This window comes from Mirounga leonina, unplaced genomic scaffold, assembly GCF_011800145.1.
Source record: "Mirounga leonina isolate KUSES-001 unplaced genomic scaffold, KU_Mleo_1.0 Mir_168, whole genome shotgun sequence".
NCBI classification, from domain to species: Eukaryota; Metazoa; Chordata; class Mammalia; order Carnivora; family Phocidae; genus Mirounga; species Mirounga leonina.
This window is the reverse complement of record NW_023270426.1, coordinates 9,223,588-9,238,384: the sequence shown is the minus strand read 5'-3', so window position 1 is coordinate 9,238,384 and position 14,797 is coordinate 9,223,588. Positions and strand designations below refer to the sequence as shown.

The 14,797-nt window shown below is 45.2% G+C and overlaps 1 protein-coding gene across 1 annotated transcript in view; it reads right to left on the bottom strand.

Moving 5' to 3' along the window:
* Positions 1-2,328: 2,328 nt before the first annotated feature.
* Positions 2,329-14,797, bottom strand: part of PRDM6 (PR/SET domain 6) — a 99,422-nt gene continuing 86,953 nt past the window's right edge. Inside the window, exons 6-7 of the mRNA XM_035013998.1 lie at positions 9,354-9,530; positions 2,329-2,443 (exon numbers count right to left, since the gene is read on the bottom strand). Coding sequence (XP_034869889.1) covers positions 2,329-2,443; positions 9,354-9,530 — 292 coding nt within the window. The remainder of the gene's footprint in view (positions 2,444-9,353; positions 9,531-14,797) is intronic.

The window sequence follows — 14,797 nt, the reverse complement described above, 5'->3', positions numbered from 1 at the left end:
CATGTTCTTTCCACCCTTCCCAATGGCACACATTTTTGGCAAATGTCTCCATCATTTAAGACAAGGAACTATAAAATGGAAGACATTCCTATCTACCAGACAGAACACTTTGAATCAGCAACAATGATATATGAGCACGAAATGCTTACACGTTCCGTGACAAAGAGCCAAGAAGAACGGAGGGAGGGAACATTCTAGGTTATCTTGGACAACGGGGGTCAGGATTGTTCCAGTTCCTCTTTGGAGACCACAATGCCAGAGATTATTTTGAGATATAAATATATTGTGAAAAGAAATAACAAGCCCGAAACGGAGTCATCTGCCCCCTACAAGAGCCCACCAAGACTTAATTACAGTTTCAACCTGTCCCACGAACCGTTTAAGAGTCAATCTGGAATTTCCTGACTGGCACTAGCAAGGTGACCTGCATGAGAAAAATCCTGCCAATTCCCTTCCCCCCCCCGCCAAAAGATGATGTCCTGGCCTGAAAGAATCCTTCCGTTTCTTTTGTTGATACCTTCCTTGCCCTACCCTCCTTCCTATAAAAACCTCCTACTTAGCTGGTCCACCTCCTGGAAGCTGGTGAGATAGGACGTGGCCCAATTCATGAATCCTCTAAGAAACCCAATCAGACCTTCAAACTGACTCGATTCGGTTTTGCTTTTTAACAACATATATATAAATAAATTACAAACACAATTAACAAGGCCGTGTTCCTCCACTTTGAACGTGACAGCTGGATGCTAAGGGGCGGAGAAGCAAAATCAGAAAGGAAGGAAGATGTTCTGAGAGCCAAATCCATGAGGACCAAGTAAAGTGAGCCACCAAGTACCCTTGCCTTCCAGGAGCCAGTTCTGTGTCTCATATATTTGTTACGGGAAGACCCTGGGAGGGCTAAAAGACAAGGAGTTCCTTAAAATGCTGTGTCCTGCTATCGGGTGATCAAGACATCTACAAGGTGGACTCGGTCTCCGCCACGATGCCGGCAGGAACCGCCGGTTCCTCCCGGGGAACGGATCGTTCTGTGGGATGTGCCCCGGGATGACTGGGCACTGCTGTTGAGCTGCCCAGAGACTAGCTGAAGTTCACTCGCTTTCCTTGCACTCAAACAACAGTGCAATTATGGACACCATCCTTCCTCTTGCAACAGATTAATGATGAAAGAAGAGCCTTGTCAAGGGCCAGAGGAGAGGAAAAGGTAATTCCAATGGATGAAATGAGCTGTTCCTGCCGCAGTCTGTTCTCATCACAACCCTCTCTGGGCTCCTCCTCTGTTTCTGGGTCTGGGCTCCTGTCACTTATTTTTGCCGAAAAGCTCCCCTGACACTTGGGAGGGAGTAAAGGGGTCTTCCGGGTTTCACCTACGGGAGGAAGGAAGAGGAAAGTGCCTCCACGGGGTGCTGACCATGGGCTGGGCACCCTTCTGCTCACATATTCACCACCACCATAGACACAACGAAAAAATTCCTTGAAGTCTCAGACCTTCTATTTCAGCTTCATACCGAAGAACTTTATTTTTTGTTTTTTTGTTTTGTTTTTTTTTAAGCTAAAATGGTACTGAAAACAAAATCTTCTCAACTAGCTGCTTCAGAACAATATACTGTATTATGAAGCTCTGTACATTTTCAATGTTTTTGAGATCTTGACAGGCCAAAGTCAGGTCCCCACTTCTTCTTCTTGAATTCTGAAACCGAACGGTTTTCTGCCTCTTCCAGGCTTTTCTGCATCAAGGCCAGGCTGCCGGATGGAAGGAGTGGCATAAAAAGTGCGTAGGAAAACAGAGCAAGGGACCACCCTTGGGGCCCACGGTGGCATTGACCTAGCGGAGGCTCTGGCTTCCGGTCCCGCCGGGCGGCCGCGTCAGACCACCCAAACCCAAGCTGGGGGGGGGGGGGGGGGAGCTGTACAATGGGTCCCCTTGAATCATGCTACTAAAAAAAGGTGCAATGAGAAAGAAGTCCCTGTGCATTCTCAGTCACAAGTTGTGGGCAGAAGAACCCACAGGATTCCTCCCTTTGGTATTAAATAACAGTTTAAAAAAGCTTTTTAGAAACAAAGCAAATACACGGTGGGACCGGACACGGAAGCCGTCCCAGGTTAGTCGTCCACCGAAACAAGTCTCACCCCTAGTCATAAATAAATAATCTCTGCCCCGGTCGGACTTGCACGCCAGGATCAATCTCTCTTAACATCTTACTTATTTTATTACTGCTTTTGGTTTTCTGGGACTGATTGAAAGTTGCTCAGAGGAAATCTTTGGTTTTGCTTAAGTGCCCATGACATTTAATCATGACTTTCCTTGCAGCTTAATTCCAACCAGTCAATCAGTTAATCCACTTCAATTGATTCTGGGCTCTCGGTCATTGGCTTGCACTCATTGGGCATCCGTTGGTGCCGACTCAGCTGCGTGGCCTGCGTGAAGCTCCTCTCACATCTCTCGCACCTGGTGGAGGCAAGAGAGAAAATTGAGACCAGGGAGCGGGGCCTGCAGGGTGATGGGCTTCCTCTCATCCTGCCTAATGAGAACCGACATTCCAAAGTGGCTTCAGATTTTACCGGCTCAAGAGGTTTAATTGGTGGCTCCTTCCCAGGCCTGGAGGCCTGGGACGGGACAAAGCCCGTCTGGTGCGGAACAGAGGGATCTGTCAATAGGCAGGGGGAAGGTGATTTCTCCAGAGAGCCTTGTCCTGCTGCACCTCTGATCACTGTCAGTTCAAATAGATAAAGAACAAAAAGCGATTCTTAGGAGTGAGCCATCAAAGCCCCAGCTTGTCTGGCGTTTTCTGCTCCATAACCCCAAAGAGGAACGGGTGACAAACAGGATTTCCCCTGCTGCTAATTTAAAATCAGGGACTTGTCCTCCGCTCAGCGCGGCGGTTGAAGAGCCACCTCCTCCGAATGTGGAAGGCGCAGGAAGCGCAACATCCGTCTGCGCGACTGTGGGGGGTGGGGGGGTGGGGGGCTGCTTTGGTGCAGAAGTCTCACGCAGCGCTGCCGAAAACGCGGGGCTAAAAGAGCTGTTTGCACGGTGGGGTGGGAGACAGACGAATTCGCCATCAGCCAGTGTCTGCGTGGCTCAAGAAATTCACCGGGCGAGACGGTACAGGCAAGAATGTCCCTGGAGGCCAGAATTAGGGGTCAGTGTGTCTGATGAGGGAAAGTGGCATCCCGCTTCCAGAACATCTACTGTCTTCAACTTTAAAAAAAAAAAAAAGATTGTAACCTAGAGACCCTGAGCTCGACCCATCTCCCATGCGACACCCTTACTAGCTCGATGGCTACCCAAGCTACAGAAATACTAACGCACGCGCACGTGCACACACACACACACACACACACACACCCAATGGTGGTGTCTAGCTTTGCTGTGCTGGTTGTGACTCCTGGTTGGGTGTCTATGATTACGCACACACGCAAACAGGGGCAGCAAGCGGACACGTACAGTGACTTGCCTGTCCCCGCCCTGCACGTCTGGGCTGCCTGGAGCACCGGCCGTGCCCCCAGTAGGGCACAGCGACCACCACAGCATCCCCGTAATGTCTTCTCCCCGATCCTTTGAAGGAAAAGATATTCAGGAGCGCTGCAGACACTCGTCCCGCTTCAAAATAACACCACCTTTGGTCTCAGGTCCCTGCGCTCCTGGGTTGGGGTAGAGCTCTCAAGACCTTTAAAGTCCTCACAGCTCCACCACGTGCCCCGTTATCTGGGGGACAGTCCTCTCTTCCCTCCCCCCGCCGCTTTTTTTAGTCCATCATACAAAGTGCCTTGTCAGGGAGGGATAATTACCTAAAGCAAACAAACAAACAAACAAAGAACACATCCATCCACTTTGGGGGTTCCTGTCTGTTTTTTAATGTTGGGAGTCTGGGGGCTTGACCATCACGCTGGGATTTTTCAGAGTTCCCGTGCCAGCTGAATGTGTCAGGATGAAGAAGATGTGTTTCTTTGATGATCTTCCCGGGAATATTTTTAGCAGCCTGTTCCACTGTTAAAAACTGCACTGTGATCTTGACAAATGTATAATGTCAGCTTTAATGTATCAGACCTATCAGCTCAATGAAAATAACTCAGAAGTATTGATCAGCTAATGATTTTTAGTGTATTCATTAACGTCCACGGGCAGCTCATCCTCTCTCCAGAGCTCCCGAGGTGCTGATGACATGTTAGCGAATTGCTGATTGTTTATTAGAAAACTCATTAGTTACTGGATCAGTGTGTCAAAATATACTACCTTTCACTGCCTGACAAACTTTCAAATTATTATATTCCCTTTTTTAAAAAAAGAAAATTCTGAAGCTTTGGAATCTATTTCAAAGAGACTGGTTTGAACACTTACGAGGAAAAACCCTTTCCCCGGGTTGCGTTTCTGCACCTCTCATCTTGGGTGTTTGAATATAAAGAATTCGGACACAGAAAGTTCCGTGCTTCATATGAGGCAAAGTGTACGTCTCTATGTGATAATTAAATATCCAGATTGGACCGAGACCTTCGGAGGTGAGTTACGTTTTTCTCAAGCGGTTTGCCTAAGTGGCCGCACAGATATTTAAGCTCCCGGAATCAGAAATCTACCAAGTCCACTCTGTCGGGCTCCCAAGATGCCATCTCCAGTGCCATGTGCCTCATGAGCGAATGAAAACACATGCACATGCATGTACCTGGGTGGGTTCCTTACCAACCCGCCAAGGAAGTGAAGAGAGCTAGATAGAAAAAATATCCTTTTTTTAGAAGATTTTATTTATTTATTTGACAGAGAGTGACAGAGCGAGAGAGGGAACACAAGCAGGGGAAGTGGGAGAGGGAGAAGCAGGCTTCCCGCTGAGCAGGGAGCCCAATGCGGGGCTCGATCCCAGGACCCCGGGATCATGACCTGAGCCAAAGGCAGACGCTCAACCATCTGAGCCACCCAGGTGCCCCTGAAAAAATATTCTTTTAAATAAGGGAAGAGCCTCCATTTTACATTCATCACCTTTAATTTGAGAAAAATTCCCTTCATGAGTTATTTTTATAGCTGAATGAAACTCCTCAGAAAGACAGACTCCATGCAAAAGCCTGGTACCTCTAACCCCGGACTTCACGCGGTGCAGCAAATAATAAGGAAAGAAAGATGGGGGTAATGAGCCGGGAGCAAAGGAAGGCTCCTGCACATGGGTCTTCCTCTTCGTGCTGACGTCACAGCCTTGAAGGGGACATAACAGGGACACTGAAGCAGAAGGGCATCGGAATATTTCAGCAGAGAGAAAAGCCCCCAACTGTCTATGAGTATGGGTATCTTAGTTAGATTTGGGTTCCTTTTAGATTTGAAGTCACTCCTTACTTCGTGTGATGGTTGCCTGGCTTATCGGTACAGAAAGCCTAACAACTGCCACCTGAAACTGAGAGAGACCAAAATGACATCAAGTTCCGTTACACAGAAAACCTGCAAGAAGCTTTCTTTCGTGCCTCTGCAGCCAGTCACCAAATATTTCTTGGATTGAACCAAACTGTGCAGGGCTTGTGCATACGAAGTGCTCAATGCCTAGTTACTGATGTCCCCTTTTATTTGCTCTATTGCCTAAATCTTGTTAAAAATATTAGATGCTCTTCGGGATATCCTTGGATTTTTTTTTTTTTTTTTTTTTTTTTTTTAATAATGAGCCAATCTGTCTTTACTTAAGGCAAAGATGTACTGGTGAGTATTTTCCCCTGCTTCTAACAAACATGAGGAGAAAAGCCTTTCCTCTGGGAAGTCCTAATCTTCCCAGGCTCCAAAGCTGGGCATCAAGCAGTTCACATGGATCCAGGCAGAGCAGAGCAGAGGAGAGCAGGCCCCCCTCTCTGAAATCTTCAGAGATTATATTTAGGAATGGGGGGGGGGGGAAGGAGTCCTCACTATAAAGAATAAGTTTTCGATGCCAATTAACTTCCTTCCTTCTTTCCTCTTTTCAGTAAAGAGCTGGCAATTGTTAAATGAAATAATGTCTTGCTTTTGTTCCTTGCTCTCGAATACTTCCAGTCCCACAGTACAAACTGAAAGCCACGACCTCCATCATGCTCCTTTGGTTGGTATTTTTCCTATGTGCTCATTTACTTTATTTTTTTTTAAAGGTATTATTTATTTATTTGATAGAGACACAGCAAAAGAGGGAACACAAGCAGGGGGAATGGCAGGCAGAAGGAGAAGCAGACTCCCCGCCGAGCAGGGAGCCTGATGCGGGGCTCGATCCCAGAACCCTGGGACCATGACCTGAGCCGAAGGAAGACGCTTAATGACTGAGCCACCCAGGCACCCCTGTGCTCCTTTACTTTAGAAGTTCTAAGTCTACAGCCAAGTTGCCTGTCAACAGGCCCATGATCTACCTGCTGCTTGGGGGTGCAGTAGTCCAGTGGGATCTCAGCCAATCAGATCGTGAGGCAGAGCCTGGACAGAGACTCCGATCTCCTAATGCCAAATCTTCTCCAGCCTTCCTTGGATGGCAATAATCTTGATCTGCCTACACCCACATCCCAGCAGAAGATTTTAGATGTTGGAAAGGGCCCTCCCCTGTGGCGGCAGGCCCCCGAGAATTCTGCAAAAACCTCCGGGGCCCTGGGTGGGTGGGACAGTTTGGGGGCTGAGCCATTTGGGGCATCTCCATGGAACCTGCCCGAGGCGTACAGTTTAGGGTTCTGCATCTTTATGAGGTCCTTCCCCTTCTTTGTAACATTGTTTAAGCCAATGCCCATTAGTTGAAGTAGTAAAAGTAACTGTTGCGGTGAAATCCGTTTTATTGACTAATCTGCAACAAAAGTTTTTTCGAATGTTTCTTTTATGAGCTTGTAAAAGGGTATCTTCATAATATTTACAAATGTCCGTGGGATGGATATTTGTGAGCTATGGTGAGAAGCTTCCCAAAACTCCCTTGGGATAGTTCAATCCTGGACAATCTGATTGTATACACCAAAGGATTTAGCTTTCCATTTCCTAGAAGATGTTTAAAAACTTGCACTATTTAAATGAGCATACACTCGGTTCTCCCCTGGGAATATATATTTGATAAATCAAAATTAAAAAAATGCACCCCACCCTACATACAGCATGTAGCTATCTGAATTACAGTAGAGCAGAAGGAACTAAAGCATGTACCTAGAATCGAATTCAGCCAACCCTTGTGGTTTTCTTAATTCGTTTTCCAGATGAAATTAGGTGATGGTCACAAAAACATACTTTAAGAAAGGAAAATGATGCAATTATTAAAGCCCCTCAAATATTAATCTGATGAATTAAAGTTAAAATGGCAACTCTATTGGAAACATGACAAAAACAGGATGTCAGAGAAAAAAAAATTGAGCGGAGTCAACGAGGTTACACATAAGTAACACCTTAACATTAATAGAAATCTATTTCCCGTTTTGACCCTGAAACCTCTTCAATTAATTACTAAAATCTATTTACACAGCAACAAGATAAAAATCAATCGGATTCCTGGCACTGTGTCTGTTAGGTTGCCCTCTCTAATGTAAGGGGCCAGAAGGATCGTCAATCCTCCCGCATCTTTGCTTTTGAAAAGCTCTCTTGCTCCAAGGCATGGGACTTGGGCGACTGCCCTCTTCCACATCCAGAGCAGTGACGAAGCCAGAATCTGTGAAGCCCCTGAGGGTCAGGCCTGAGGGCGATGACAAAGTCCACTGTAGGGGACGCACACACCTGTGATAGGAACTCCAGTATCTGCCCTAACCACTGGCCCTTTGGGTAGATTAGAAAAAAAGCGGCCCCTTTGGGCTATCACAGCCCCCAGAAGGTCCAGCTTGGCTGGTGTAGTGCAGGTTTGATTTCAGACCTCTTCCTGTCCCCTTAGCCCAATGCTTTTGCACAGTGCACAAACCGCACCCATGTACGCAGAGAACAATTAAAACTCTTTTGATTATTAATATCATAAATTAAACCATGGTGAAACTAGTTAAGGATAATGAATAAAGGTAACTAATTTGTGGGGAGGTAAGTGAAGATGACAACCTTTTAGGAGTTCCTCCCTCTGATGGCAGACACCGAGGCAGGCAAGAGCCAGGCCAGCAAGACTCTGCTACTCCGAGACAAGCCGAGCCTCAGGCCGAGTGCCAGAGCAACAATGGATCACGCCAATAGGTCTGAAAGGGAAATCATGGGTAATAAGACTCTACAAAGACTTGTTGGCTGAGACTGAGCAAGGGGATTCGTCTCGCACTGCCTGAATCATTTCTCTTCTTGCTTGATCTTGTCCTACAGAAAGTAAATAGGCTACACATCTTTGTCCTTTGAATTTTCCTTCCCAACCAGGGAAAACCAAGATGGCAAATGAGTAAAGAGATACATGGAGGGTTGAAGAGAAAAGAGTCCATCACACAGAGAGCAGAAGTTGCTTCGAGACAACCAAGTCAAACGTACTGGTTCTTGCTCCCAAGCCTTTCCACACACTGCTTGGGCTGCCAGAAATGCCTCTTTCCTTTGTATGCCTGGAAAACTCCTACTCATCCTTCAAAACCCATCTTAAACATCATGTCCGCCAGAGAGCACTGATAACTCCATTTCTGGGCTACCCTGCAGCACTGTATGAATATGGCTGACTATTCTTCACTTTTATACTTTTCATCCTATGTTGTAATACTTGCTTATTAATTGGGCTTCCCCATAAATTATGTGGTCTTCAAAGACTGGGGGAGCGAGTCTCATTCACCTTTGTATCTTTTGCACCTAGCTGGGTGCCCAGTACAAAAGTAGACGCTCAATAAATATTTGCTGAATGAACGACACATACATGAATAAATGAATGATTGAAGGAACAGGCCATCGTGCATGATTCAGATGTCCACTGTTTTCATGGCTGTGCCGGATCTAGAAACAATCTCTCTCTGGGGGGCTCTTACCTTGCCAAAGTCCTTGGAGTCCAATCCTGCCTTTTTCCACATTCCCTGAATCCTCAAGCATTCGGATGTGCCCTATATGTGGTTGTATTTTGTGTCACCAACATAGTAATTCTGAGATCCGAAGAGCACTCGAAAAGCCACAAGCTGGTCGCTATCACAGATTTAAACCACTTGAACAGATAGGAAAGAGGAGGGAAGAGTCCACCAGAATCCTAAAACATTCAAGTTTCCCAAGGGATGACTATTTAGACGTCCTAAATTGGGGTCACCTCACTGACGGTCCTGGGCTTGCTGGTGGCCCAAAGGTGGCACCTTGTGGGGGCTTCCAGCTTCAATTCTAGAAGCATAGATCCTCGGGAACTAGAAAGAATCTTCAAATGACTTACTCCCACTTTCTTATTTTTCTGATGAGAAAACAGACCCAGAAAGATCATCCTGTGTCCACAGTCGCACAGCTTGAGAGGAAAGAAGGTTCTAGGGTAGGCTCTACTTACTTGAAGGGCTTTTCTCCAGTGTGGGTTCGGATGTGGTTGTTGAGGGTGGTGGCCCCAGCAAAGGCACGGCCACAGTAGCCACACTTGAAAGGCCGGTCACTGGAGTGAGTGACCACGTGGTTCCTCAGCTCGGACGGTTGTGAAAAGGACTGGGAGCAGTGACCGCACTGATAAGGTCTGAAACAAATAAAGAGACTGCCTGGTCACTACTGTCTGTGTCAGTCAGGGCAAATCAGCATCATGAGGCAAGGGCCAGAACTTTCCGGTGGTATTTTCTCAGTTTTCCGAACAGCACCTCAGGGCTCTGGCTGCTGGGTCCCCGAGACCCGTGCATGCTGCCATGGGAACAAAATTCACAGAGCTTCTGAGGCACATTAATTCCCAAACTGAGTATTCTTTTCCGGTATTAACCATACCATTTCAAGAACCCTTGCCTTCTTGTTTTTATCCCCACCCGAGGCAAATATTAGCGCACTTTTGGGAGCATTGGAAGTATGGGCTCGATTAAGCAGAACATTACAAGAGAAGGTATGTAATTGTTGCTCCTAATTCCGTGGCACTTGAAACTCTTCAAAGCGCTACGTCAATTACCTACTTTCATCTTCACCCTAATCCTCTGTGGCAGGGAAAGCATCTGTTACTATCTCTGTCAATTCAGAAAACGGAGGCTACACCGTCCTCGTAGGAATTAAGTTTTTGAGGCCAAGGTTACTCTAGGGTGTGTGGACTTGATCCTAAGGTAAACATGCAGAGAAGGCAGCAAGCAGCCTGCATGTTTTAATAAATACTCAACTGCCTTGGGGTCTGCAAACACAACCTCAACTTGGGGTCATCTGAGAGTTCACGGATGGACCCAGGTGTGTACCCAGCCAGATCTGTCTCTTTATAAAAGCAATCCTGACTTAGGCTTACTCTTCTCTCTTTCTCTCTCTCTCTCTCTCTCTCACACACACACACACACACACACACACACACACACATACACACACTTAACCACTGGGTCTTTTCTTTAAACATCAGCTCCCCAGTTTAATTTGGTGGCAAGCAATGATTCATAGCAGCACAGAAAATGACGGGATGTCACTATGTTTGCAGGAGGAATGATGGTGATGCGAAGGCAAGTGGGAGGAAGTTGTGACAAATACCTGATAATTAGCAAGATTATCAGAGAACATTCTTTCCAGCTCGTGAGAAGGAAATCAATTTGGGGTTTTCATAAAATTAAAATTCTGTCTTCTCTACACAAGTTCTGCTGCTGACTGAAGCAGAATCTAGGGAGGGATGGAAACCCTGGGGGAGTTTTCCCCATTAGAAGTTACCTCACGTAGTTCTTGGACAGCGCTCTAATTTGTTTATCAAAGTTTTGGTTAAGGAAATTAAGAATCTGTCACAAGGGATGTGAACAGCGCTAGCAAAGCCCTGGTTTGTGGCCCAGACGTTCCTGGCTGCGTTTGAGAAAGCCCATGGCAGAAGCTGACTTAATCGCTCCACCTTCCACAAATGCGTAAGCGCCAAAGACCAGAAACCAAAACGAAGGGCCAGGAGACATTGGTGAGCAAGCATGTACAATGATTCAATTAAGTGCAAAATAAAGTGGACCTGCTCATTTGTCAAGCGAAGGGCTTAATTGTGGCTACTTGCCTCACTGAACACAAACACTATTATTTTACCAGGCTTCAGCGCACTGAGCACTGATTGTAGAATTTTTTAGCTTGATTAATAGTCCAGGATTGGTCAATAACTCAATACTATACAATTTTAATTACTTACATTTAGAAATCTGTTTAACTGCTCTCAAACAAGTTTCAAAAAATATATATAAGCACCCTTGGTAAGGAGTTTATCAATCTTGATAAATTACATGTGCGTGTTATTGCAATTATTAAATAATGCTTTGAAAGCCATTAAAATTTTACGCACACGGGAAGGTCCTCCTGCCAAAGCTGTTCTTTGTAGTAACCATTAACCTTAAAGTGTACCTCAAAAAGAATTCCCTCAAGAGTCAACTTTTTAAAATGTTATGGAAGATTATAGACAAAATAATTTATTAATATATGCTATATCCACTGACAATTGATTTTTCTAATAGTGAAGGGACCATTAACAGTGATTAGCCTCTGGTTACCTATTTTTAATAGCTATCACAATAAACAATAAACCACAAAATAAAGCCAATTAATCTTTTCTTTTTTTCGAAGTCCGCTGTCAAAAGTTGGGGTGATTTATTTCCTATGGTCAGAAGTCAATCCATCCTTTTTATGTTAACCGTCACTGCGGCCAAGATTTGCACACAGAAGAACAGAAATGACCCCAGAGAGGCTTATCTTGAATTCTCCTATCAAGAAACTCCCAAGGAAAGGCAAAGAGGATTCTAACACATCCCCCTTTGCCCACTACCGGCAGGAAAGGTACTTGCTAGGTATCCAGTGACCAAAGGCACAGCTTTAAAAACTTCGTAGAATTTAGCTGGACTGAATGGAAGGGTCTAGACAAAAGGGAAGACAGCAAAGCAGAGTCCTGCTTCAGCCCCTAGCATTAGGCAGTTAGGCAGCTGTGGGACTTGGACAAGTCAACTCGACTTCTGATTGCTGTCTCATCTCTCTGCTGAGAGGGATACACTGAGCTAGCTATTCTCCTGCATCTCATCCTGCTCTGTTCCTGCTTCCAGATGATCCACAAATGCGTGCTGCCTGAGGATCTGTCCGAGACACGGCCCCACAAGACACAGCATCAACAACATGACCTCCATCTTCTATTCTGTCTACCAGCCAGTTCCCTGGACACCGGAGGAATTAAGTTTTTGGTAAGGTTGTGTGTGTGTGTGTGTGTGTGTGTACATGCTAATTAGAATATGAACCATTTAAACTTAGTAAATAGCTGAGAATTCAGGGCAACAAGAAAATCTAGTACCACAAGGTAGTGCTAAACCTTACTTTAACTGATCTCAAGAAACAACTCGATGTCCTTTCATTCTTAAGTACCTTGAAGAGTAAGATCTTGCACCAAATGGTTACATTCACCTTGGCAAAAGCTGACTTTATGTAGAATTCAGAACTAAAATGTGTACTCTACCTGTCACTATAATAACAGCTTGTCTCCCTCTCAGCCTAGAAATTTATAGAAAGTCGGCCTTCAGAAACTACAGAAGTCGTACAACAAGTAGACAAGATTCTTTCTTTCCCTGGATTTTCACTATTTCCTAAAAAATGAATAAAAGGAAACAATTCAAAAGTAATTTTAACACCGACTGCATCATCAGGTTTCACCTGAGGACAAAGGCCTACGTTTGAGACAAAATGAATTCTCCAAGCCCGAAGGCAGGTCTCAGAAAACACCATCACCGCTGTGGAATCTTCTTTGGAACAACTGGCCACAGGGGTTAAGACTCACGATTTACACCTGAAGGGCTTTGAGGGCATGAAATTCATTGCCATTACTCAGCTTTTTATCCTGATGACTAACATTCTCATTAACTTGTCCGGGTCTGGCCAAAAGTCAAGGCTTACGTTACTAAACCTGTAGATACAATCCATTTCAACTCCAAAGTTCTTCCTCCCTTCGACATGTCCTACCAGCAGGAGCTTGGGAGGATGATGTCATGGAGCACTGTGTTTAGCTCTCCTCTTTCCAGGTTCACAGTTAAATGGGAATCTCCTTCCTTAAGCACTCTGATTCTCCCCAAGTCCTCATCCACGGACGACATGTCATTATTCTCAAAACAAACGCAACCAGCATTCCTCACAAAGGGATGGCAGCTCAAAACCAGAAGAAGCTCATGGCTTTTTTACTACTGAGACATCTAGCACTGGAAATGTTCTTTATCTACACTATCTACTATGGAAGCCATGAGCTCCATGGTTCATGGCATGAGAAATGGATGTGCTATTTTACTTTATTTTGATGATTTTAAATTTACCTAGCCTTGTGTGTGACTACTGTCAACACAGAAATATCAAGGCTTCATGGAAAACGAGAAGGTGCTCCATACTCAAAAAAAAAAAAAACAAAAAAAAAACTAAAAAACCGACAAAGCCTGGGTCAAGTTAGTGAATGTGTATCACCGTGAGTCCATTTTGAAGCAGACAGAGAGCAGCGAGACAATTTTGCACACCCCCTGGCCCTCCGTGACTGGCAGTAACCCGGCCCAAGATTCCTCTCCAGGACAATGTGCAATTCATTTGCTTGGAGTCTGTGATTGGTTTGGTGTACACAGAGCAAAAAGGATGAAACATTTAACAAAATTAAGTGTGGTCTGGTTTAAAATATTAATCCTTTGATTTTTCTTTCGGGGCAATGGAAGCCTCCAGGACAAAAGCTGTTCCGGCTGGGCCCACATTCTCTCCTTGCCCCGCGTCAAGTCCGCCCACGTGCAAATCTTCCAAGACTTCAAAGGGAGCACTACTTGGTCACTGCTGGGCTGTCTGGAGGGAGAAAAGAATGCAGCTCTATGGAAGGAGGAAAGATTTCAGGGAAGTGGCAAAAGGGCAGAGCCAAAGAACCTGGAGAACATGGAGCCCTAGAAAGAAGAGAAGCTTCACGCTTGGGGACCGGGTGGGGGGGGGTGTGGAGGGATGGGGGAGACAGTGGAACACAAGAACACAGACACACTGCAAAGAAACGATTACGGTGATGGTGATGGATTATCTCCAGGCTCCTCCCACCAAACAGCACCTCCGAGGGTCATCTTGCCCTCTGGTACCACCACAACCAATCACAGATGATGATACTCAACACAGCACAAATGTGAATAGCTGACGGGGCACCCAGGAGGCTAAAAGGCAAACAGGGGCCACACAAAAATCAAAAAGGAGACAAGAAAAGGACGCAACATAAAGATAAGCATTATAAAGACACTTTCTGCAGAAAATAAAAAGAAGACATGGTCATCAGAAAATAATCCACCGAGATTGCTTACCCCTTTCTGGAGCCCCCCCAGTGGGATTGTTGAGAGTTTCTGCAGCAGAAAAACAGAAGAGAAAAGGGATTTCTAACTTCTGGTTCAAGCAAAAGGGATTTAAGCTGTCCTAGTCTACGTCATAAGCTAATGCAAAAACCCAAGTATTTTTGAAGTCCCTAAATAAAATCTTGATGGATCTAGAGCCTAACAGCTTCTTCCCTTTGAATTCACTCAGGAAAAGACAAAGCCAGTAGCTTGGGAAAAAGGAATAAGAGAATTGGGGGTTTGTTTGCTTATTTAATATTAACAGAACAAAATCAAGAAAAAAACATTTCTGTGGCTCCTGGATCCTCCTGGATATGTTTTTTTATCTTCAGTGCTAATTCTTACCTGACCAGGTCAACTGGAATTTCTTTCTGCATTTAGTGTAAATAATGTAGTAATGAAAAATGGTAATAATGCTGGCAAGCCTAGGTGTCCCCAGAGCTTTCTCTTTTCTATCAAGGCAGAGACTTTTTGACGGTCTCTCACATGGAAAAGCTCACAA